Here is a 21,003-nt window from a genome sequence, read left to right on the forward strand (position 1 = left end):
CTAATTAAAACTTCAATAACTTTATAATATCTACCCGGATAGTGTATATCACAAATGCTTAACTAACTTCCGATGTTAATAGCTTTCTAAGTTTCTAGCGACTCCAGTGGGGTTTATTGAAAAGATTTATTAAAAATATATAAAATTCTAATTAATTCTGAGAATGAATATACACATCAAATATAGAGATTAAACGTAAGTTCTTTTTGTGAAATCTTTAATCAGGAAAATCTATAAAATATTGGTCATTGCTGGGAAAACATGTAACCGAAAGGTAAGAGATGTAATGAAAAAGAGAAAATGGAAAACTTATCTAATTAACTAGACCGGAAAAATTCTGTTATAGAATGACTTATTTCAAATCTTACAATAATGTCGAAACCGGAATGTGTGGTGGATATGTTGTCTAACCTTAGTAGTGGATATAATATTCAATATGACACATAAATACACCCCTTATCAATTCATTACAATGAATATAAAGCATGTCATGTGCATCTTTTAATTTATTTAGTTATCTAAACTTTGATTATCCATGGAATGTCTAAACATTAAATTTGCCAGATGGATAGGATCACAAAATGATTTTATTTCTTTATAAAAGGATACAGCTGTTAACAATCAGACAAACGATTTTAGGACATCACGTCCTATATAAGTTTGAAGAAGTAAAAAGTGGTAATATTGATAGGCAATGACCCTAAAATAGTTATTCTTATGCGATAAACAAGATGTGTTCAAGGTTCGAAGAATTTGATAATTAAGTAAATTAATTGGCAAAAAATCTTTGCTAGTAGAATTGCTTTTATATGATTATTATGATAATAGCCAGATAAATATATTTTCTTCTAAATTAGCAGTCAAATTTATGTGCCAAACATGTATATTACAAATGTAAGACCCTTTATATTCTGTCAAACTGTACCGATTTAACAAACCGATCATTGAAATATATATATATATATATATATATATATATATATATATATATATATATATATATATTCTCTCGTCATCTGTAATTGCTAGATTTCCTCCTACTTAACAAAAAAAAAAACATTAGTATAAGCAATGAAGTGATTTATAAAGAAAATAACTCTGTACTTATCCTTCACATCAAGAGAAGCCAATCATGTATTCATCTGATAATTAATTTCGTCGCATATTTAATTAGCTTGCTTGCTCTCTATGTATTCCACTTCCCAGCTTTATTTCTCGCTATCAGATACTATATTGTTGTTGGTATCAATATCTTAGATCAAATTTAGTCTTTCTACCCCTAACTGCCGATGGGTCTAAATACTCGCCTTTACTTTATATTCCGTGGGTTCCAGTCTCAGATTCGGATAGTGTGGATATGTCGCTGGTATATTCACATGGGTTGGTGTTCACTACCTCTGTTTCACATGGTCCATCCTTTATCAGTTATACCGACCGCCATATATAGCCTATTATGTACTGAAATGTTCTTATGCCCGCAACAACAACAACGACATCAAAATACCATTTATTTTCAGGCTTTTGCTTCAGGCTTTTACTTAATTGTCTTTATAATCCTTTATATATTCCACTGTTAGTCATTTGTCAGATTGTTAGTAATGTAAGAAAAGTGTCTAATTTAGTATAAGATGGTTAGCAAATTCCGCCTTGCCAATTACTTTACCTATTTTTGATCTGGACTGTAAGCAGCCATGATTGTGTTATGAAATCATATAGACGAAAGCAGACTTATATCCGTACTCATGCTTAAATCGTCTATTTAATCGACACTCAAATGCATACGCGACAACTGTGAATTTCTCAAAGGTTGCTATTTTCCTTAAGTCTCGAAAGGAGTAAGTATACATCGTTATTACTAACGGTTCAAAGACACCATCTGTAATTTATGAATCCATGCACCTAATTCGAGTATTGAAATGGTGAATTATTTAGCTAAAATAATCTTGAATGAACACAAGAGAAAAAATTCAGTCTTGGTAACCCCATAACCTTTTACAAGCAATTACTCCTGTTAGTCAAGCAAATATTACGGGCATATATGTTACAGAACATTCATTTGCGTCTATTCGGAATTTGATTCTGGTGCTTTACAAGTGTCAGGATATGATAGCGAAAATTATTGTATATCTAATGAAGGGCGAAAAATGCAATATTTCTTTTGTTCTCATAAGTTGATGCGAAAAGCATTTTCGCTAAACAAATGCTTGTCACATTGTTTCGAACATGACGAGACAAGAAAGACCAAAATGCATCTCGTTGTTAAATTCAGCCTTCTTAAATATGTAAATAGAACAGAATCCATGATTTTATTTGTTCACAGCTTATGTGGGCATGGAAAAGCGTCAGTTTCGTACGCTTGTGACACTAATTTGAATGACATAAATATAGTAAAGCATAACGAAGATGAATAGATTTAACTAAACAACCATTTCAGAGGTCTAAGAGTTATGAATGACGGTAATCAAATAAAACTGAACAATTAGATTTGTAGATAATTTTCAGTTTATGAGCCGATTTTAAAGCAGTTGCCCAAATATTCAAGCGATGATAATTTCTTTGGACAAAAATACATTTTGTTGGAACAAAATGTAAATTTGTGAGAACAAAATTAACCCTATCTAAACATGTTTACTTCGGTAGTACCGATAGTTTCAATTGAATATATACACTTCCAGAAGAAACGTTTTACCCATCTCTTATCGAGTTAATCATAGCAGGTGACGATTGTTAATATCCAAATGATCTGATATTTGACTTCAACATTCAAACATTATATGATCTAGGCAACTATTACGCGAGAAAAGTCAGTTAATATTGGGCTACATCTAGGAAAACTGTGAGCTTGATACACCATAAACTCGATCCCGCTTGTTATCTAAGTGAACCAAGATTAACTTTAATGTGTATTTAAAGATATCTGGTGTCGCAAAACATTTTTCGACAGGTAACTATATGTACCTGCTGATCGAGGAAAGTTATCACACATAGCAAGACAGGACATGCAAGCCGATATCATGTTCAAGAATTCCTCGGCAGGAACTAGAAGGCTTACTAAATTATATGTGCATGTACTTTACTGCTCACACGCGTTTGCACAGGCATGATTTGATTGAGAAAAGACAGGCATAGAATGTTTACATTTAGCAACTATTCTAGAAATACCGTAAACATTATTGATCGGATCCAGTTGCACTGTTAGATTTGGAATCATGATTCATACAAGAACGGCTCGCCATTGTAATTGCTAATTTATCAATTTTTAGGTCAGTAGTTATCCTTGTGATGAAATATATTCCCATTAAGGAACAGTACATTTTGCCATCTGCACTGAAATAATGTTTCAGTAATTGTACAAAATGAGACGACCTACTTGCCAAAATATTATTACGTAACTATTTCGTTATTGCAGTGGTTGCCCGAAAGATAGGGTTTATAAATCCATATCAAGTGGGATAGAAAAACATATTGTTAATCTTTTGGCGCATTTCGGAATAATGTATTTTTCCAAATATTATTTGGGTCCAAAAGTTTATCTTCTTTAATATCCTCGTTTTCAATAGTAAACATAACCCCCTCTGTACCGAAAACCGAATCAAATAACAATCCTAAATTCAGTTCCACCCTATCAAATCCCGCAAGACGGAAACAAATTTTACGTTTGAAACATTATTGTTTGCTGTTTAGTTACCTACATAAGCTGAAAGAGACTATTTACCATTAGCTAGCACAGTAGTACGCTTCTCGTTGAGAATATGTCCCAAAGGCACAAATGGGTAAAACAATATTTGACACACAACACGCACATAAAGGCTAATTTAAAGTATGTGCTCCATATATTGAAATAATACGTATTGTAGTCGTAGTTGTCAAATGATCAGCCAATCTTTGAGTCCCTGTACCTTGTCCGTAACTTGTTTTCTCTTACATGTTATATAGTTGCTGCATGCATCATGCCGATGTGCAGGAGAAATTATCATTTGTGTAAATTAGCAGCTGTTAATTGCCTTCGAATTAAAGATGTTGTTAACTAAAACAAGAAAATTATAGTTAGAAGAAAATGATGATGCACAATGACCAAGAATATAATGCAGCATTTATTTAGAAAATAATTAATAATACATACATTTTTAGATCAGTATAGGCTATTTTTGATACATTATTCTACATATATCAGTGATGATAGCAAAATAAAGAACAGCATGAAAACGTACCATAATTTTATTTGGTTTCTCATTGAGACCATGCAATATTTAAGAACTTTTCACAATGAATATTATTTAGCTTTCACATTTTCTCATGCATGATTTAAATCGTAGACGTTTGTATCGTTTGAATGGTACCATATTTTAAATTCAGTTTCATGTAGACAAACCTACAAGAGTAACATCTGCGTATTGATTTTATCTTTACAGTCCAACATCCATTTCTTAATGCTCAAGATTAAGATTTTTGGCATTGTATAAATGTATAAAACAAGCAAACCATCCTACAGTAAAGTAAAATGTAGGCAGCAAAGAACATGTTTAATCACTATGTACATATATATATCACATCATAATTGCTCACCATTTAATATCTTGAATATCGTCATAAATTTAAGGGACAGCAAGTATAATGCTCATTCAATGAATCCTCATAAGCGAGTGTACACATTTAAGAAATATAAAACAGATTATTGTACACTTCATAAAACTCGATTTTTAAAAGAACAAAAAACAAACAAATAACATTTATAAACAAAAACATTTGAATGAAAGAATAACTGACACAATTAAATCTAGAATGACTCTGTACAATTGACAGTGATCGTATATTTAAATAATATAACAATCTAAGCATTAATAACTTAGATGAATTAGATTAATTAATTAGTTATATATATATATATATATATATATATATATATATATATATATATATATATATATATATATATATATATTGTGTGTGTGAGAGAGAAGGATAAAGAGTGAGAGACTTTAAGTGTGTCCGTATGTTTTGCCAGTATGTGACTTTTTATAAAACGTTAATATCTCTCCACCATGAACTCTGGCATATGCGAAATGTATATGTCTCCGTTTTAAAAAGTCAAACGTCTGTATCGTTTATAAATATGTCTCATTACAGAAGGCACAATAAGCAGACATACAAATAAGCAGGCAGTCGGTTTTCATTTAATGAGACATAACAATCTACTTGCAAAGTGTGTAGCACCTTCTCCAAAACATATATCGTTATGTGTACATAGTCTTGTATATTTCATTGTTTCATCATCTACTTATTTAGTTACAATCATGAGCTTTCTGTAATTTTAAATAACAGCATAACTGAAATAAATTACTTATATTTAGGAACATATATTATTGATAAATCAAACTACATAAAATTGAAAACAATTAGTTCTTTCCTACATTTAAAATTCCAAATGATTTATAAGTTGACTAAGCCATAACTCTGACATTTCGTTACATATTAACATTGTTTGACATCAAGAGACATTGAACTTCCATCGTTATCCAGCATACCTTCAGATTTCATTTTATTCTTTTATAAAACGTTAAATGTGTCTTTTCAGTCTTCTCTACATTCGTCTATTGTTTCCATTATCTTGTGCACATATTGTGATCAACTTATGGCATGCATATGGTTCAATGTTTGCGTCGAAAATGAAAACGACAGACTCATCTTTAGAATATGGTCTTAAAATTAAACAGTTTTTGCTTTACATATGGCATTGTTTTTTTTCTCTTATCAAAATGATATTTTTAATGCAGAAGATTATAATATCAAATTAAGGTATTGATTTGCGGAGATAACTTGCTGTTGTATGGCGCGTCACAAAGAAATTAATGGATCTCTGCAGTTTGCTGACTGAAATGAGAAAATATATTATGCTTAATACGTGTTTGTATATATATATATATATATATATATATATATATATATATATATATATATATATATATATATATATATATATATATATGTTCACCCATACTTCACGTTCCGATTGTGGGACATCAAGATACATTACACAACTTATATCCTTATCTAGGATACCATCATATCTCTTTTTAACCTTTTATTAAATATTAAACGTGGGTTTTTTCAATCTTCTCTATATTTGTCTATGAAGTCTTGCTGTATGTCGTGTCACACTCTTAGTTAATGGATTGCTGCAGCCTGCTGAAAAGAGAAAATGTATTATGCTTGAATACGTGTTTGTATGTATATTTTGCAAGAAAGTATAGATTATACCACAATACTTCGCCGACACTTCACGTTACGTCAACTACAAATCATGTTAAATCTTTAATTCATACTTTGATTATCTAGAACTCCATTGTTAAACAACAAAATACCTTGACAAAGATATAAACTTTATCTTATCAAGACAGTTCGAAAGGTGATTGTTTTCATTTCCGTAGGACCACAAACATATATGTTTGCAAGCAAGGTTTTTACAGGTATGCAAGTCATTCTATTGCTAAGATGACTCCTGTCATGAAAAGGGTTAGAGATTTGGAACGTTTACATTATACAACATGGACGCATTTCGTCTGTAATAAATTAATAAATTATTCTTATAGGAAGTTTGTTAAAATTTCAAATCAACTGAAAGTGTGCTATTTAAAATGCATCAAAATCTTTTTAATGAACATACCGCTGTTTAATTTATTTTATTGGTTTGTCTTCTCACTAAATCATATCGGTTCTGTGTATTCATCTTTTAGATATATTTGTGTACTCATCCAAGATGGATTATTAATATATTATTTATACTGTACTGCTTTTTATTTGTCATAATGAGCCATCATACAAAACAGAGACTTTTTACAATGTATTGTTAATTAACAAATTATCAGAGTGTTATACACAAATGTACTGGTATTTTACTTTCGTTTACTTTATTATGTATTTTGAAGCAGTGAAGAATGACATTTATAACAGCATTTCTGTAACCTTTCTTTGAAATGTCAGTTTTATTTCAACCAGAGTGTGCTCAGTCCTAAATTCTGGTTCGATACTAAAAGCTTCAACTCTTGTATATTACTTTTCAGAGACTAAAAACACGAAAACACAAGATCCTTCCAAATATTTACAAGCAAAAATTACTGCATATTAGGACGTACAAAAAAAAAGAATTATAGCTTTCATGATGACGACAAAAGTGGTAAATAAGAACAAACAACAAAGCAAACACAAAAAAGTCAGATGTACGCCTTAGGTCAATGTCCTTCCCAACTTTGGCCACCACATCATGCACACAGGCCACAAGATTTCGGATAAGAACGTATTTTTCTATTGAGTAGGCTACTGATTCGTAATCAATGTTAAACATATGTATTTACTGGTTTTCTGTTTACCTGAATGTAAAAGGTCCAAAATTCTGCGATAGTGAAATAAAAAAATCTTTAGAAAACATGCAGAAGTATGTTGGGCAGGAAAGTGTTTCATTGATTTGTAGAGTTACATAATATTAGCTACAGGGGCGATACTTGTATCTTGCTACATTTACACCTTTTTGTTTGATTGTACGGTAAATTTCAAACCTGTTAATAGGCACTAGTCTTTTCCGTCGATAATATATGTCAATATAACCTTCGAACGTAGCGAAAGCAATCTTCCACAAAGTAAAAATTTAGGAAATAATAAATCATGAAGATTTCCATAATATCCAAGGTTGGTCATTACTCCCTCAAAGTACCTATTCATCAAGTTGACTAAGCTAAATCCTTGCAGATGACATTTCAGCTAATTTGTAAATTATAATGTTTGTCCTTAATTAACATATATCTATATTAAGAATGTGGGGAAAATTGCATTTCGCAATTTAAACGGTAGGCAGATTTACTTTTAAAATAGCAGACGAGAACAATGTTACAATCTAATTAATACTTGTTTATTTTCATGTTCATGTGTATATATGATGCCATATTTATATATCACAGTTTTGTGCTTAAAGCTTATCTTTATTAGGAGTGTCTACATGTTTAAAACAATCGGGATATAATCCAACAACTCGTTTTGAGTAGGAAGGAGGTGTCAAGGACATTATAACCACTGATAATTACTTATATGCTTTCTTCTTTTGAGTCACTAATTGTATGTACATCAATTATATTTCGAAACAATAGCAATAAAACGGAATGGCTTGGTTTGTAATATAAAACAGTAAAGTTAGTGACTATAACTGCTGATGGCAAAAGTGAGTTACATACGCTTTTCGATTCGTTAAACTTTTGCATTACAATCGACATAAGATGTTAAAGGAAATGTGCAACATATATGTATGTATGTATGTATGTATGTATGTATGTATGTATGTATGTATGTGTGTGTGTTAATGTAAAAGCGGTATAAAATACAACACTTTTGTGAGTGGAAATTTCACACCTAGAATTTTTTAGGGACTTTATAGGAGAAGGTTCGTAGTAAAATTGATATGATAGTGAAAGAGACGCATCACAACCCGCTGTAAATAGCGAACATCGATAAAAACTGATATTTACATTGAAGGAACTTCTTGTTCTCCTGTTTCGTTTTGTTCAGTTTCTTCTTTTGATTCTTTTGCCTCTTGCAATGAACTGGAGACCTGGTGTACTGAAGGATTTGTTTCTGTGCCTAAAATTAAGAGTACCATGTGCTGTTACAGTGCACCATTCAGATGACGGCCATTGCTATGTGTGTATGTATGTATGCATGCATGCATGAATGTATGTAAGTATGTATGTATTTATGCATGGATGGATAGATCGATGGATGTATGTATGTATTTACGTGTAAATGCATGCATGCATGAGTGTATGTATGTATGTATGTATGTATATGTGTGGTTCTTTATTATTTTTTCCAGCGAACAGCCAAATTTTATGATGATAAGTGTTTTTTGTATGGTTGTAAGATTTGTCTGATCAGATTGTCATATTTAAACATATAATTGCCAGAGTTAAGCACAGCATTGTTAAGATTCAGAATCTGAGCTTTCTGAAAGCGTCAAAACTATTCTAGTTCATTTATCTGTAACGCATTGGATAAAATATTTTCGGCAAGTCGAAAGCTGTTACTGTCATTAGTTTTAGTTAATATGCGGCCAAGCATGGGCTAAAGCTAGTGAAATACAATCTTCGCTAATGTACAACGTAATATGATTAGCTCGAAAGGTAACATCATGGACCGGGTGCATTTGTGTCATTCAGATTTTACACTTTGAGCCAATCATATTTCGTCGTTCAAGTGTGTGCCACATAGTCGTGAGGTTTGAAAAAATGTAACGTGTATTATATATGTGCACATAATTCATCTACAAAACAGATTTCCTAAAGTTCAATTGAGTTAATGATAAATATGAACATAATTTTACATATACCCCTGTTCTCAGATTAATAAAGGAACTTACCGTGATATTGCAAATATAGCATCGCTCATTAAAATAGAGATCATTGCAAAGGAGCTTACATTTGTCCCTGTTAGGCAATGTTTGCGCAATTCGTATGTTTCGGAGTCCGTAACTTAAGTTTCGTTTAACTCAGAAACATCAATGATAGTTTGGTGAATATAGAAATAAGCCATATACTGCAGCAGTGTGCCTTCAAAACCGGAAATAAAAGAAGGAAATCAAGGGTCACGCGTATCTCTCGTGCACTCTAGATCGTACTAGAGTCGTTGCGCGTTTATCGGATTACTATCCTAATGCGGCCGTTTGAGAGTATCCACCCAGATAGTTCGCTTTGCTTTCTGTAAAGGTTTGTGCCACCTAAAATGTTGTTGAGCACCCCACTTGCTCACACTAGATCAAAATAAGAAATAATGAGATCACATGGATGCAATAACTGTACATGTGTGTCCAATTCTGGCGTCATCACTCGGCCGACCATTACATGAATAAATCCTTGTAGTTGGATTCTTTAAAAATCTTTTCTACATCACGCTTTAGCGAACTTGTTGACACCAAGTGTGGGTGCAACACATACTTGACATTGACCCGCCAACTCTACCGCAACCAATTTTTTTTTACTGATAGAGGAATCTTTCAACTCTTACTTGAAAGCTTTTCCAGATTGTATTTACTACCCTCGTAATCAACGTGCTCCTAGTTTTTAAATGGGATTAAGATTCTGCAATTAATCTGCATACGCTGTGCTGCGTTGTTCAGAAAATCATTACGTTAGAGGAATGATATTTTGCAAAACGGATAGTTTTCCTTTGGCAAACAACATCTCCAAACTATAATGTCCTTTTAGCTATAGCAATGTTTCAACGACTGAATCCAAATAATATATTAGTGTCCGTTATGTGCTACAAACTATACACAACCGACATGTAATAACGGACGGGAAGTCCTGAAACAGCCATACTAATGTTGTGGCATCTGTGCAAGCTGCACTGTTTTGAGGTAGATACAGAATTTACAGGTGCATTGAACTAAAGTTTCTATTGGCCTATTTGAAAGCAAGTTCCACGGAGTCAATCAGTATTCGTCCTATGTATCTGAGATCAAGGCATATTCAAGCCATCAAAGGTAGATCCGTTTTTAATTTAAATGTACAGTCATACCTTTACAGCTAACACAAAGTTATGGCAATGAAATTGATCTTTCCTAATTGTATGTATCTATTAGAGGCATATTTCTTCTACAGGACTTTGACAATGTTGCAAATGGTCTAAATGTTTAAAAAAATAAGTCAGTTTCGTACCACTTCACATTTAGCAAACATTATATAGTTCGGAGTATTGTTTTCAAAAACAAAGAAAACATCAATCGGTCTCTGCATACTTAACTGAATGTGCTTAACTGTTCTCGCTGTGTATCGGTTTCATATCAAATATAACACATATACATTCAAAACAAAAACCTCGCCTATATGATACATTTCCTGTTCATCATTATCCAAGGGAAAAGGGGCTTCAAAATAAGTAAATACATTAATCAACAGTATTAAAATAATTTACTAAAAATAACAACAATAATACTAAATTACATTGTAGGAAACATTGTAACTTTCTTACATCAAATATGATAATATAATAAACAATATATCATGAATGTATTTATTAATATAGGGATTCCTTATAGGCTTTGGACAAAACACACACACACAGAGTCACACACACACACACACACATACATATATATATATATATATATATATATAGAGAGAGAGAGAGAGAGAGAGAGAGAGAGAGAGAGAATGAAAGAGAGAGCGATGTTTGTGTCACTTGGCATTAAAATGAAAATAGAATCCAGTTTCATGATAGGGAACAAAGTAGGAGAAAATTCAATCCTTGGTTTGCAGTATTTTACATTCCTGTTGCGAAATCAGATCTTTATTTCACTACGAAAACATTTGCTAGAGCAAGATAATTGTTCCCTCTTTTCTATTGTTGTGCTGGGTAAGTGGTTCATGTATTATACTAAACCGATGATGTTATTATCCTTCAGCTTGATATTTAAATAAAATACCTGTGAATATAAATGTTTCTGTATAGAAAAACATGATACGAGAAAATTGAGAAAACACTCAATTAATAGACTCTGGCGAAAAAACATTAGGCACCAGTCTACATTTTGCACGAATATAGCACACGTAGAACCGAACTACGTGTACAACAATACGTATTTTCTTTTAGACACAGAAAATAACAATTTTACAAGTTAAAGTCAAAAATAAAACTAAATGAAGTAACAAATTACAAGAAAAGCAACTAATCTATGAAGCGATGGTGACAATAATCTGTAAAAAAAAATAAACAATATGCGATGCAATCAATTTCCTCAATAGCAACAAGTTGTTCGGGTGACCTATTTAACTACTTCATTGGAAGGATATCAAGTTGGGTAGTACCCGGCCGAAAATAGCTTGAGAATATCATAGTCCGATAGCTACCAAGGTAAATATCTCACAGCTAGATTTGTAGCTGACTGTGTATATATCGTATATTTTCTAATGCGAGACACTAATATTAAGTGGCCATGGGTTAATGGTAATAGTATTAACATGTAAATAGAAGAACGTGTAGAAAGCATTTTGCATTCATGAATGACAAATCATTTCAAGATAGAATAACGTTCTTCAAAACCGGTAAAAAATTCACTTAAGCAGACATGTGTATCAAAGGTTTACTAACGAGCATAGCACACCAGCTTACTGAGCACATCATAATTGAAGTTATGCATTTCGTGTAAGAAACAGGATAGCGAGAGCAAGCACACAATTTTGATTCCCGTGAAATATAATGTTAGAAATGTAGATGACTTCAACCTTATGGTTCCCACTTGGAATTAACTCGAGATGTAACGTTTAAACTGCACGTACCAAACAGTACGTCGTTTTGTTGTTTGTAGTGATTAATATCCAATAATTTACTGTCAAATGCCCACATAATACCATCAAAACGCCGTTTGTGGAGTGTTGAACATCTAGTGATCAACTATGTGGAATCCAGTCATCTACTATCGGAAACGTTCTTTATAGTGAACAATATCGAATGATCCCATATACAAAACTATACCATATTCTCATTGTTGATGGAGTGATTAATACTCAGTCATGTACCATTTAACACCCTGTCATCTACTCTCCATAGTACACACTATACCAGCAATACATCAACGTTTACTATCGCATCGACGCAACCAGACTTCAATGTAACTTCGACAACACCAATCATTGCGTGTCTCTCGCATAGTCTAGATCACATAAACGTTGTTGCGCATGTATCGTAGTTGGCCTAATATTCAAAATGCGGCCTTTTGAAGGCTTCTTCGCAGATATTTCGCTTTCGTTTTTGGTAGACGTTGAAGCCACTTGGAAACGTTATTGTGCTTCGTACTTCCTTTTACGAGCTAGAATTAATAAATAATGAGATCCGACGGAGGAACACATTAGTGACCGGAAAACACTCAAAATTATGTAAACCCGTGCAGAATCATACAATCAGCTTTGCCATCTCAACAGATGAAACAAAGTACAATGTTGACGTTGCACATCAGTCGCCGAAAACAGGTCTTGATTGACCTGAAACCATTAATGAGATTTTCCAAATTGAACGAATTTTACAAGCAGACTTGATGGTACCATTTACAATTTCACGCCAGACATTGTATGGATCATCACGACTCAGATTACCCAGACCCTTTATACTATCACTGACATTTATGAAAAGCCAGCCTCAACAACAGAAGCATCACTGGATTATATATTTTTTGGGGTTTACCCTATTGAGTCAACATTGTTTCTGCCGGTTGGCACATATTTGTTTTATCCTTGTGGATTTGGACTGGCACATGTTAGACCTGCGGCTGGAGACCTTGACAGTACAATTGTGCGTTAGGATCGATAATCGATTATAATAACAGTCGTACGTACTTGGATGTGTTATACTAGTGCGTGTTGCTAAAGCGAGAAATCCCTCGTATGTGGCATATTGCAAAAGCGGTCATGGTGGCATTTTCCGGGGATCTACAGAAACCGTACACCTTGAGAAATACTCTACATTGTTCTAAAATGAGTAATTTCTATACCTTTTCCTGTCACTTTTAGCAAGTATTCCATAGTTCAAACTATAATTATCAAAGGTGACAATGAAAAACCTCTGAATATTAAAATAAATGTCCTTAGCTGTTCTCACTGTATATAGATTTCAAATGAAAGTTAAAATAAATAATGAACTTTTAAAATAATAAATTACTTTCAGTAGAAATGTCCCTGCGAGGTTCCATCAAGGGAATAGTGACTTCACCTTAAATAAATGAAAGCATCAATCAATCAATCAATCACTCAGTCATTCAATCAATCAATCAGTTATTCAATATAATAATAATAAATCAATCAATAAATCAGTCAGTCAGTCAATTACCACTACTACTACTACTACTACTAATAATAATAATACATAATAAATAAATAATAAATAAATAAATAATAATAACATTTAAAATGAAAGAAATATTTAAGTATTTGTACAATAAAAGAAACAAATAGGCTAATATATTTGGCATCACTCTATGAATGATTAGAACAACATCAAATTAGGTAATACACCCAAAATGAAAAGACTATCTTTGCATAAACGATGAGAAACAAAATACTTGACAGGAAGGGAAATGATAGACGTTCCTAGTGTTCTGATTGTTTTAGTTATAACTTGAAGGATACTAAAAACAGTTCAAAAGGTATGACATATCCTATAAACACAATTTAAGGATAATATCATGAAGAACGGCTAAATCACAATCAAAGCTTACTTTCTTGTATTTTCTCCTCTGTTGTTTGTTCCGATAAGCCAGTGGATATATTCAAATGTTCTGAAATTTTAACATTTACAGGCATCAAACACAACATCAAGTGTAGGTTCGATCAACATCTTTGCAAACCAAGTTTTACATTCTTCTCGCCCATTGGTTGGAAAAGGAATACAAATTCAGAGTTTTAAACAGAAGTATCTTTATGAATATTGGTGGGAAATTATGGAAATTATTTGATGTCTGTTAAACTTCGAGTAAGAATAATTTCAGATATTTCGCAAAACTCATGTATGCCATGACTGATATGCCATTGGTATAGGATTTTGTCCCTGGTAAAAGTTGTTTGGTGGATTGGGGAACTGAAACATCTATAAGTGTTTTAGAAACAATTTTTAATATGACATAGAGTGTCTTTGTTTTCAAGAGGTTTTATTTATCCTAACTTTTATTTTATGATCACTGACTGTTACCTTTATTTATGTCAACTAAGAACATATTATTTTTAACTTAATTGAATATTTTAATCAGAATTTGCTCATTTTTTGTTATATGTTTAGTGTTTCAAACAATCGTTTAGTTTTGTAATTTCAGTAATTTCTCGTCATCTTCATTTTATTTCCATTTTGAAGTTTAGGTTAACTGGGATTTCTTCTAATTATGTGCGTGATTCCGTTAAATGTACATTTCGATAAATAGCCAACAACAATCAAATACTTTTTACCTCAAATTTTCATACATTAAGTAGCCAAATCAACAAATTCCAACAGCAACAGTTTTGCTGTTAGGTAACGTGTCTTTTTTTTAGCACACTTATGGTTCCTTGATTGTTGATATGAAAATACGTGGATCAGTGGTCCTTGAATAAAACATAACATAATCGGTATATAACCACTGCACAAAAATTCCAGATGGTCCCGATCAATTGCATTACACAAGTACATATAACTTGCTTAGTAAGTGTTGTCCTTGCTTCATACGTATTTGAAACTTGCAAACGTTTTCCACGACTCTAATTCAATTATAAACTCCGCAAGACTGGCAAGCTTGAGAGAAGTGTCAGAGAGTCTCATAACCTGAGAACATTTAGTGCTCTCAGTAGCCATCAAATTCCCACCGCATATATGTAATACAACTAGATATAGCTATAGTTTATTATCTTTTGAAATCCGTAATCCTTTTCCTTGTTGGGGCATAGCTTTCTGACAATTTAATGTTTCAACCAAACTTGGTACTCATGTTTTCTTTTCTTTTCGTTTTGCAGGTGAGCATGGAAACTATGCGTAACATAATTAGTTATAAAACGTAATTGCATGGCCTCACAGTAGTACCATAAGTAACAAATATTGACAGTACTGGACCATAGGGTACTTTCAGTAGGCATCGTTGCATGAGTCACGTCATACGTAATGTAAAAGTTAATGTTAGTCTTTCTCAGCGCGTGTTTTCTTGCAAAACAATGACACGAGGCTCGTCTTCGTAAGAATAATAATATATGCTAATCGCTTTGTTTTCCTTATCCCCAACATATACTGAAGAGGGGTGGCGTATACCAATAATGTAACTTATCTGGCCTATTCCGTTGAAACATACGCAGTAAGTTGGATGATTAAGAGTTAATTAACTTACACATAAATAGCTTTATGATATTTGCATCAAGGACAACTATTGCAAATACGGCAATCGCTCCATTATGTGTGAGTGGTATATTTTGAGGAACTGTTAATTCTATCCCATTGCGAACCATTTTATTGTGATTAATTGCATGAATATATATATATTGATTTTCGTCTTCTATTCTGGTTGATAATAATAATAATAATAATGATAATAACAAGAACAATCAGCGTCTGACTTAGCAGAGCTCTTAATTTTTGAAAGTTCTATGTGCTTCATAATAAACCTCAGCACAAAAAGGCATCTATATACTTGCAAACGTTTTCCACGACTCTAATTCAGTTATAAACTCCGCAAGGCTGCCAAGCTTGAGAGAGAGGTCAGAGAGTCTCATAACTTGAAAACATCTAGTGCTCTCAGTATCCATCAATATATATATATAAGATAACAAAAGAAAAACAAAAACAAAAGCATGCTACAAAAATAATGTTAAGCCATCGTCGTTAAGTCTGAAATCTGTAGATATGGACTAAATATGTCTTTTCTTAAAGCACGTTTGAATGAGAACACGTGCCAGTTTGTCTTCGTTTAAGAGGCTATTCGTAGAAATAGATAGGCTTTGGTAGGCATAAGAACGATGTCAGTATCACTTGGTTTTGATAGTTGGAATAATGTGAACACACGTGTCGGAAGAGGTGCGCTAGAATCTAGGATGGGTATTAGCAAGGGTGATGTCCGATCGGCATTTTAGACTGGAAGTAGTAAATGTGGCATAGAGAACATAGTTTTTGTTTATGTCTGGGACACCATGTGTAGAAAGTTCAGGGTTCAGGACAGGAGGCAGATTAACCAGTTCTTGGTTCTCTGTGAGCGATCTTAACAGCGGTGCTTTGTACAAACCTTTGGGACTTTTTGAAGTAGATATTTGGACTATTACGATATAAGAGAATTACAGTGGTCAAGTTTATGAAGTACTAGGAAACACACGTAGTTTAATGGCATCGACAGAAAGAACATTGCGAAGTGGATGAATCGCGTCAGCTCCAGTTATGTAGTCCTGTATATTTCATGAGATGTTGGTGTAAGTTTTATGTATCTCGAGTACCAGATACGATTTTGAGAAGTGAATTAATACGACCGACAGGATGTGTATAATTCTGTAGAGATGTTGAATCGGCAAAGACCCGTAATCTTTTCACTTTTCAAAGCGGAGAGAACTACTTTCACAAATTCAGTTTCGGTATTGTGGTGCGCGCAATATGTGTACTGTAAAATACTAAACAGATTATAAAAACTCAGATGAGATAAAAATTGTGACAGAACAGCTCTTTTAAGATGTTTGCCACGAATGGCGTGCAAGTTATCTGGCGGTATTGTTTTGATTGAATCGATTGAATAGGATTTCATTTCTTCAACATCAACGTTAGTATTAATGGGATAGTACTAACGTACATTGAATTTCAGTAGAAATTTTCTTTTCTATATCTTGAACTTTGTTTTAGGCATTATTCTTTAATTATCGTACTCGTAAACACATTAATGCCAGAAACCATGATATATTGCAAAAGTAATGACTAAATTAAAAATACACTGCAAAACTTCCATGACATCACAAAGCCTAATAATGTAAAGCATTATGTCGCAGAGGTAGCCTTTATATGGACGGATGGACTTGATGTCATATAATTACTGAGTGAAAAGTAACTTACTTCTCGTTTCATTGCGCCGGAATAGAATGTTGAACTTCCATAAAGCCCAGAGAACCAAAAAACCGATTAGGAGTATCAGGAGTATTAAAACTGTTACCGAAAGTGCTACTGTCTTTTTTGATTTGTCGGACATAATGTCATATCCGGACTGTGTTGACGGAACGTTACCTGCAAAAAAAAAAAAAAAAAAAAAAAAATAAACAAAACATGCGGGTTAAATTAAAGAGATGATGGTGATGATGGACACCATACAGTTGTAAATACATTGTGATGTTGTCTTTTTATTTTACCGTAACAGCGAAATAATTTAACCCCATAAACTTGCGTTGTTTGTACCATTACACATCGTATCTGGTTATTAGTTTCATGAAAGTATTTGTTACTAATCTACGTTTACCTAAATGTAACAAGTTTACTTCAGTTATAAGTAACTATGGCAGATTTGAGACAAATATTTTGTAAATGGAAACTTTATTATATAAGACAGTTACAGGTGCCAGCTATTAATATATTCGTTTAATGTTCTGTCAAAAATAAACTTTATGCAGAATATAGAAAACCGAACTTTAAAAGGATATCACATGTGCAGAAGATCAGTATGTGGAAGGCTGATCCTGACTCTGGACAGGAATTATGAATGGTTTATAGTGTATTTACTCTACTTGGAAAATTAAAATGAGAAGTTCCTTCATTTCACCGAAGGCAGGACATTTTTGATGTTTTCTGAAAGAATATGCTTAGAGTGCATTTTGCAATCTAATATTAAATATTTTCTTTGCTTTTATCATTGTAAAATCTGTCAATACTGAAGATCATTGGAGTCATATATCAGCAAGTCATACTTAAAAATTGTCATCATTGTGTGGTTTGTAATTATAGATATTGGATTATATTATATAGAACTACATCGAGTACCAATGAAAATAATAAAGAAGTTATCACTAAAAGAGCTAGGGTCATACCTGACGTATTGGATGGCGTATCTGATTCGGACGATGCTGACGGAATAAGAACTTGAAACTAATGAAAGTGAAACTGCAGGCGACGATAATGATGGAAATCGTCTCGTCATTTATGATGTGCGTGTTTGTTTTATATTATCTTGACAACGGTATAAGACCTCAAAAGTTTGGAGATAATACACTTATTAAAATAATTTTAAGTAAATGAAAATAGATGACGTTAATTATAAGCAACTATCACAAATCTGAAGGTATTATGATGTACCTGGAACCTATATTATATCAGATTGTTGATATATTCGTTCGACCTGATGTTGAAAAGAACCTTTCAGAAGAATAAAATAAACGGCACTTTAAAAGTCGGCTATGTTTTCCATAGTTCCGTATTTATCAGGGTTAGAGTGAATTTACCTCGACTTGCAACATTATTATCAGGCGATTCCTTTACGGTCCCGAAGTGAGAACATTTTTGTTGTTTACTGAAAAAGTATACTTTTGTGATCTAAAACTAGGTATGTTCTAATCCTTTGTTGTTGTGAAGTTGAATTTAAAGTTGTCTATTCTACAGTTTATTGTCTTCATATATCAGCAAATCACCATCACAGATTAATGTAATTTATACTCTTTGTACCAGTTTCTCGTACTTTTATTTTGTGACCCAAAATCTATAGGTTTTATGTTTACCAACATTAAAGCAATCAAAAACGTTTGATATGGGATCTAAACCAAACTTACAATGTGTGTATTGGTTATTTCCTGAATCAGTGTGATCCTTGATCGTTTGATCCAATATAATTTTGTCCAAAGTATAATTTATCAACAAAATTGTTCAAAGTAAGTCGTCTAAAAGAAAAGTAAGTTTAAAGTCATTTACATTACTTGGGTCACTTTGCCTTGGTATAACATAATTGAATTAAAGTTATTCATCTAAGGTGTATTTTTTCATTACATAGAGTACATGTGAAAATAATACGAAAATATCAGAATTTGACCACCTGATGAATGAACCGCGTCAATGCATGGCACGCTTCCCATTATAGCGGTCATATATAAAATCAGATATTCACAAAAATGCTTTTTTGTTTTACATATAGAAGAATTTTCAGGAATTTGTGTCCCGCATAATTAGATGATATAGATCAAGGATCATGTATGGTACTCCAATAACAGAGTGGCATAATCGGATACCATTTTTAAAGTTCATAATTGCAAGAATGCTATCTGTCGAAGTGCAATAATCGAATCGGTTTAAGGGAAGATAACGTTCAAAGGTACATCCGCTTTCCTTCACAAAAGCTATATATCACACATTAAAGAAGTTATAAACAAAAACAGTATTTAAAACGTCGTCTGTGGTGGGGGAAAAAACGACTCTGAGACGAAACAGTTTAGATAAATTGAAATGGAACGAAAACATAACAATTGGTTTGATAATATAATGGAGGGACAAGAAACGCTCGGATGCAGTCGGAACGAAACGAAACGGCAAGGAGGCGTATGCAAAGTAAAAGATGATCCAAAAAGTGTATTTTAATGCATGTGAAAAGAAATATGATCTGAAGAAAGACAACGTTTCAAATCAGATGATTTGAGAACTATTATTTACTCATATGGTAAATGGGGCACATACATTGTTACAAAACTATCAGTTATTGATGCTAGATTGACCCTGGAACAAAACTGAATAGATGGATACTGGAAATAGAATCTATAAAACAGCGTACTTCCACAGTGATCTGATATTTTACTTCGGAAACCGATTACAAAATGTTTTACATTGGTCAAGTAAACTGTATACGCGCTAAGTAGACAAATAAGTGCTGCTACGGGGCTAAACACAAATGAAACAAATACCCCTTACTCGTATTCCATTTGAAAACTGTACAGTAGTCTGCTAAGTTGAATGCATCTACACATCTCAATGCAACACTTTTGATACAGGCATGGTACGCACAATTGGATTGTTCGGGTTGTAACGTTATTACCTGGGGCTGTAAAAGAAATATTCAAGATTTACAATATTTGTTCAGTACATTGGCCTTTAAACCAGTATATTATTTTAATTTGCACGATATGTATTGTCTTCATTCTATAAAACAGCATGTGCTGGCTGTAATCAGACTTGACATTGATTGATTGAAAACATATGATGCTGCAAAAATAAATATTTAATGTAGAAATGAATAGTTGTCAAATCTTCAATTTCGGAGCTGTATAGTGGTGTATGTTTCTCTGCTCTTCCAGGTCACTCCAATCCAATGATGCATAAGCGGAACGTTTGCAATTTGAACTACAAAGATGCCAGTATGACCAACGTTGCAATTATCATGAAAACCTTGTTATTGCTACACTTCCATTGCTAGATTGCAATACGGACAGTGGGGTATTCACCAAAAGAATTCTTAGGAGGTCTAGTTGTTCCTAAATGAAAATGGTGTTGATCTATCTTTCAATGTAGGCACCGTGACAT

General features: G+C 32.8%; 1 protein-coding gene across 7 annotated transcripts in view; it reads right to left on the bottom strand.

Annotated features, from left to right (window-relative positions):
* Nucleotides 1-4,081: 4,081 nt before the first annotated feature.
* Nucleotides 4,082-21,003, bottom strand: part of LOC149793205 (uncharacterized) — a 46,383-nt gene continuing 29,461 nt past the window's right edge. The window contains exons 5-10 of one of the 7 annotated variants that reach the window (XM_089967165.1): nt 20,395-20,524; nt 17,572-17,739; nt 14,249-14,308; nt 13,693-13,743; nt 8,514-8,625; nt 4,082-5,871 (exon numbers count right to left, since the gene is read on the bottom strand). In XM_089967165.1, the coding sequence (XP_089823291.1) occupies nt 5,847-5,871; nt 8,514-8,625; nt 13,693-13,743; nt 14,249-14,308; nt 17,572-17,739; nt 20,395-20,524 (546 nt within the window). In that variant the 3' untranslated portion in view covers nt 4,082-5,846. Of the gene's footprint in view, nt 5,872-5,948; nt 6,187-8,513; nt 8,626-13,692; nt 13,744-14,248; nt 14,309-17,571; nt 17,740-20,394; nt 20,525-21,003 lie in introns of those variants that run through there. The other 6 variants (XM_089967166.1, XM_089967167.1, XM_089967164.1 and 3 more) reach the window with 6 other exon arrangements.

This window comes from Sinohyriopsis cumingii, chromosome 8 (assembly GCF_028554795.1).
Source record: "Sinohyriopsis cumingii isolate HCF-2022 chromosome 8, ASM2855479v2, whole genome shotgun sequence".
Taxonomy (NCBI): Eukaryota; Metazoa; Mollusca; class Bivalvia; order Unionida; family Unionidae; genus Sinohyriopsis; species Sinohyriopsis cumingii.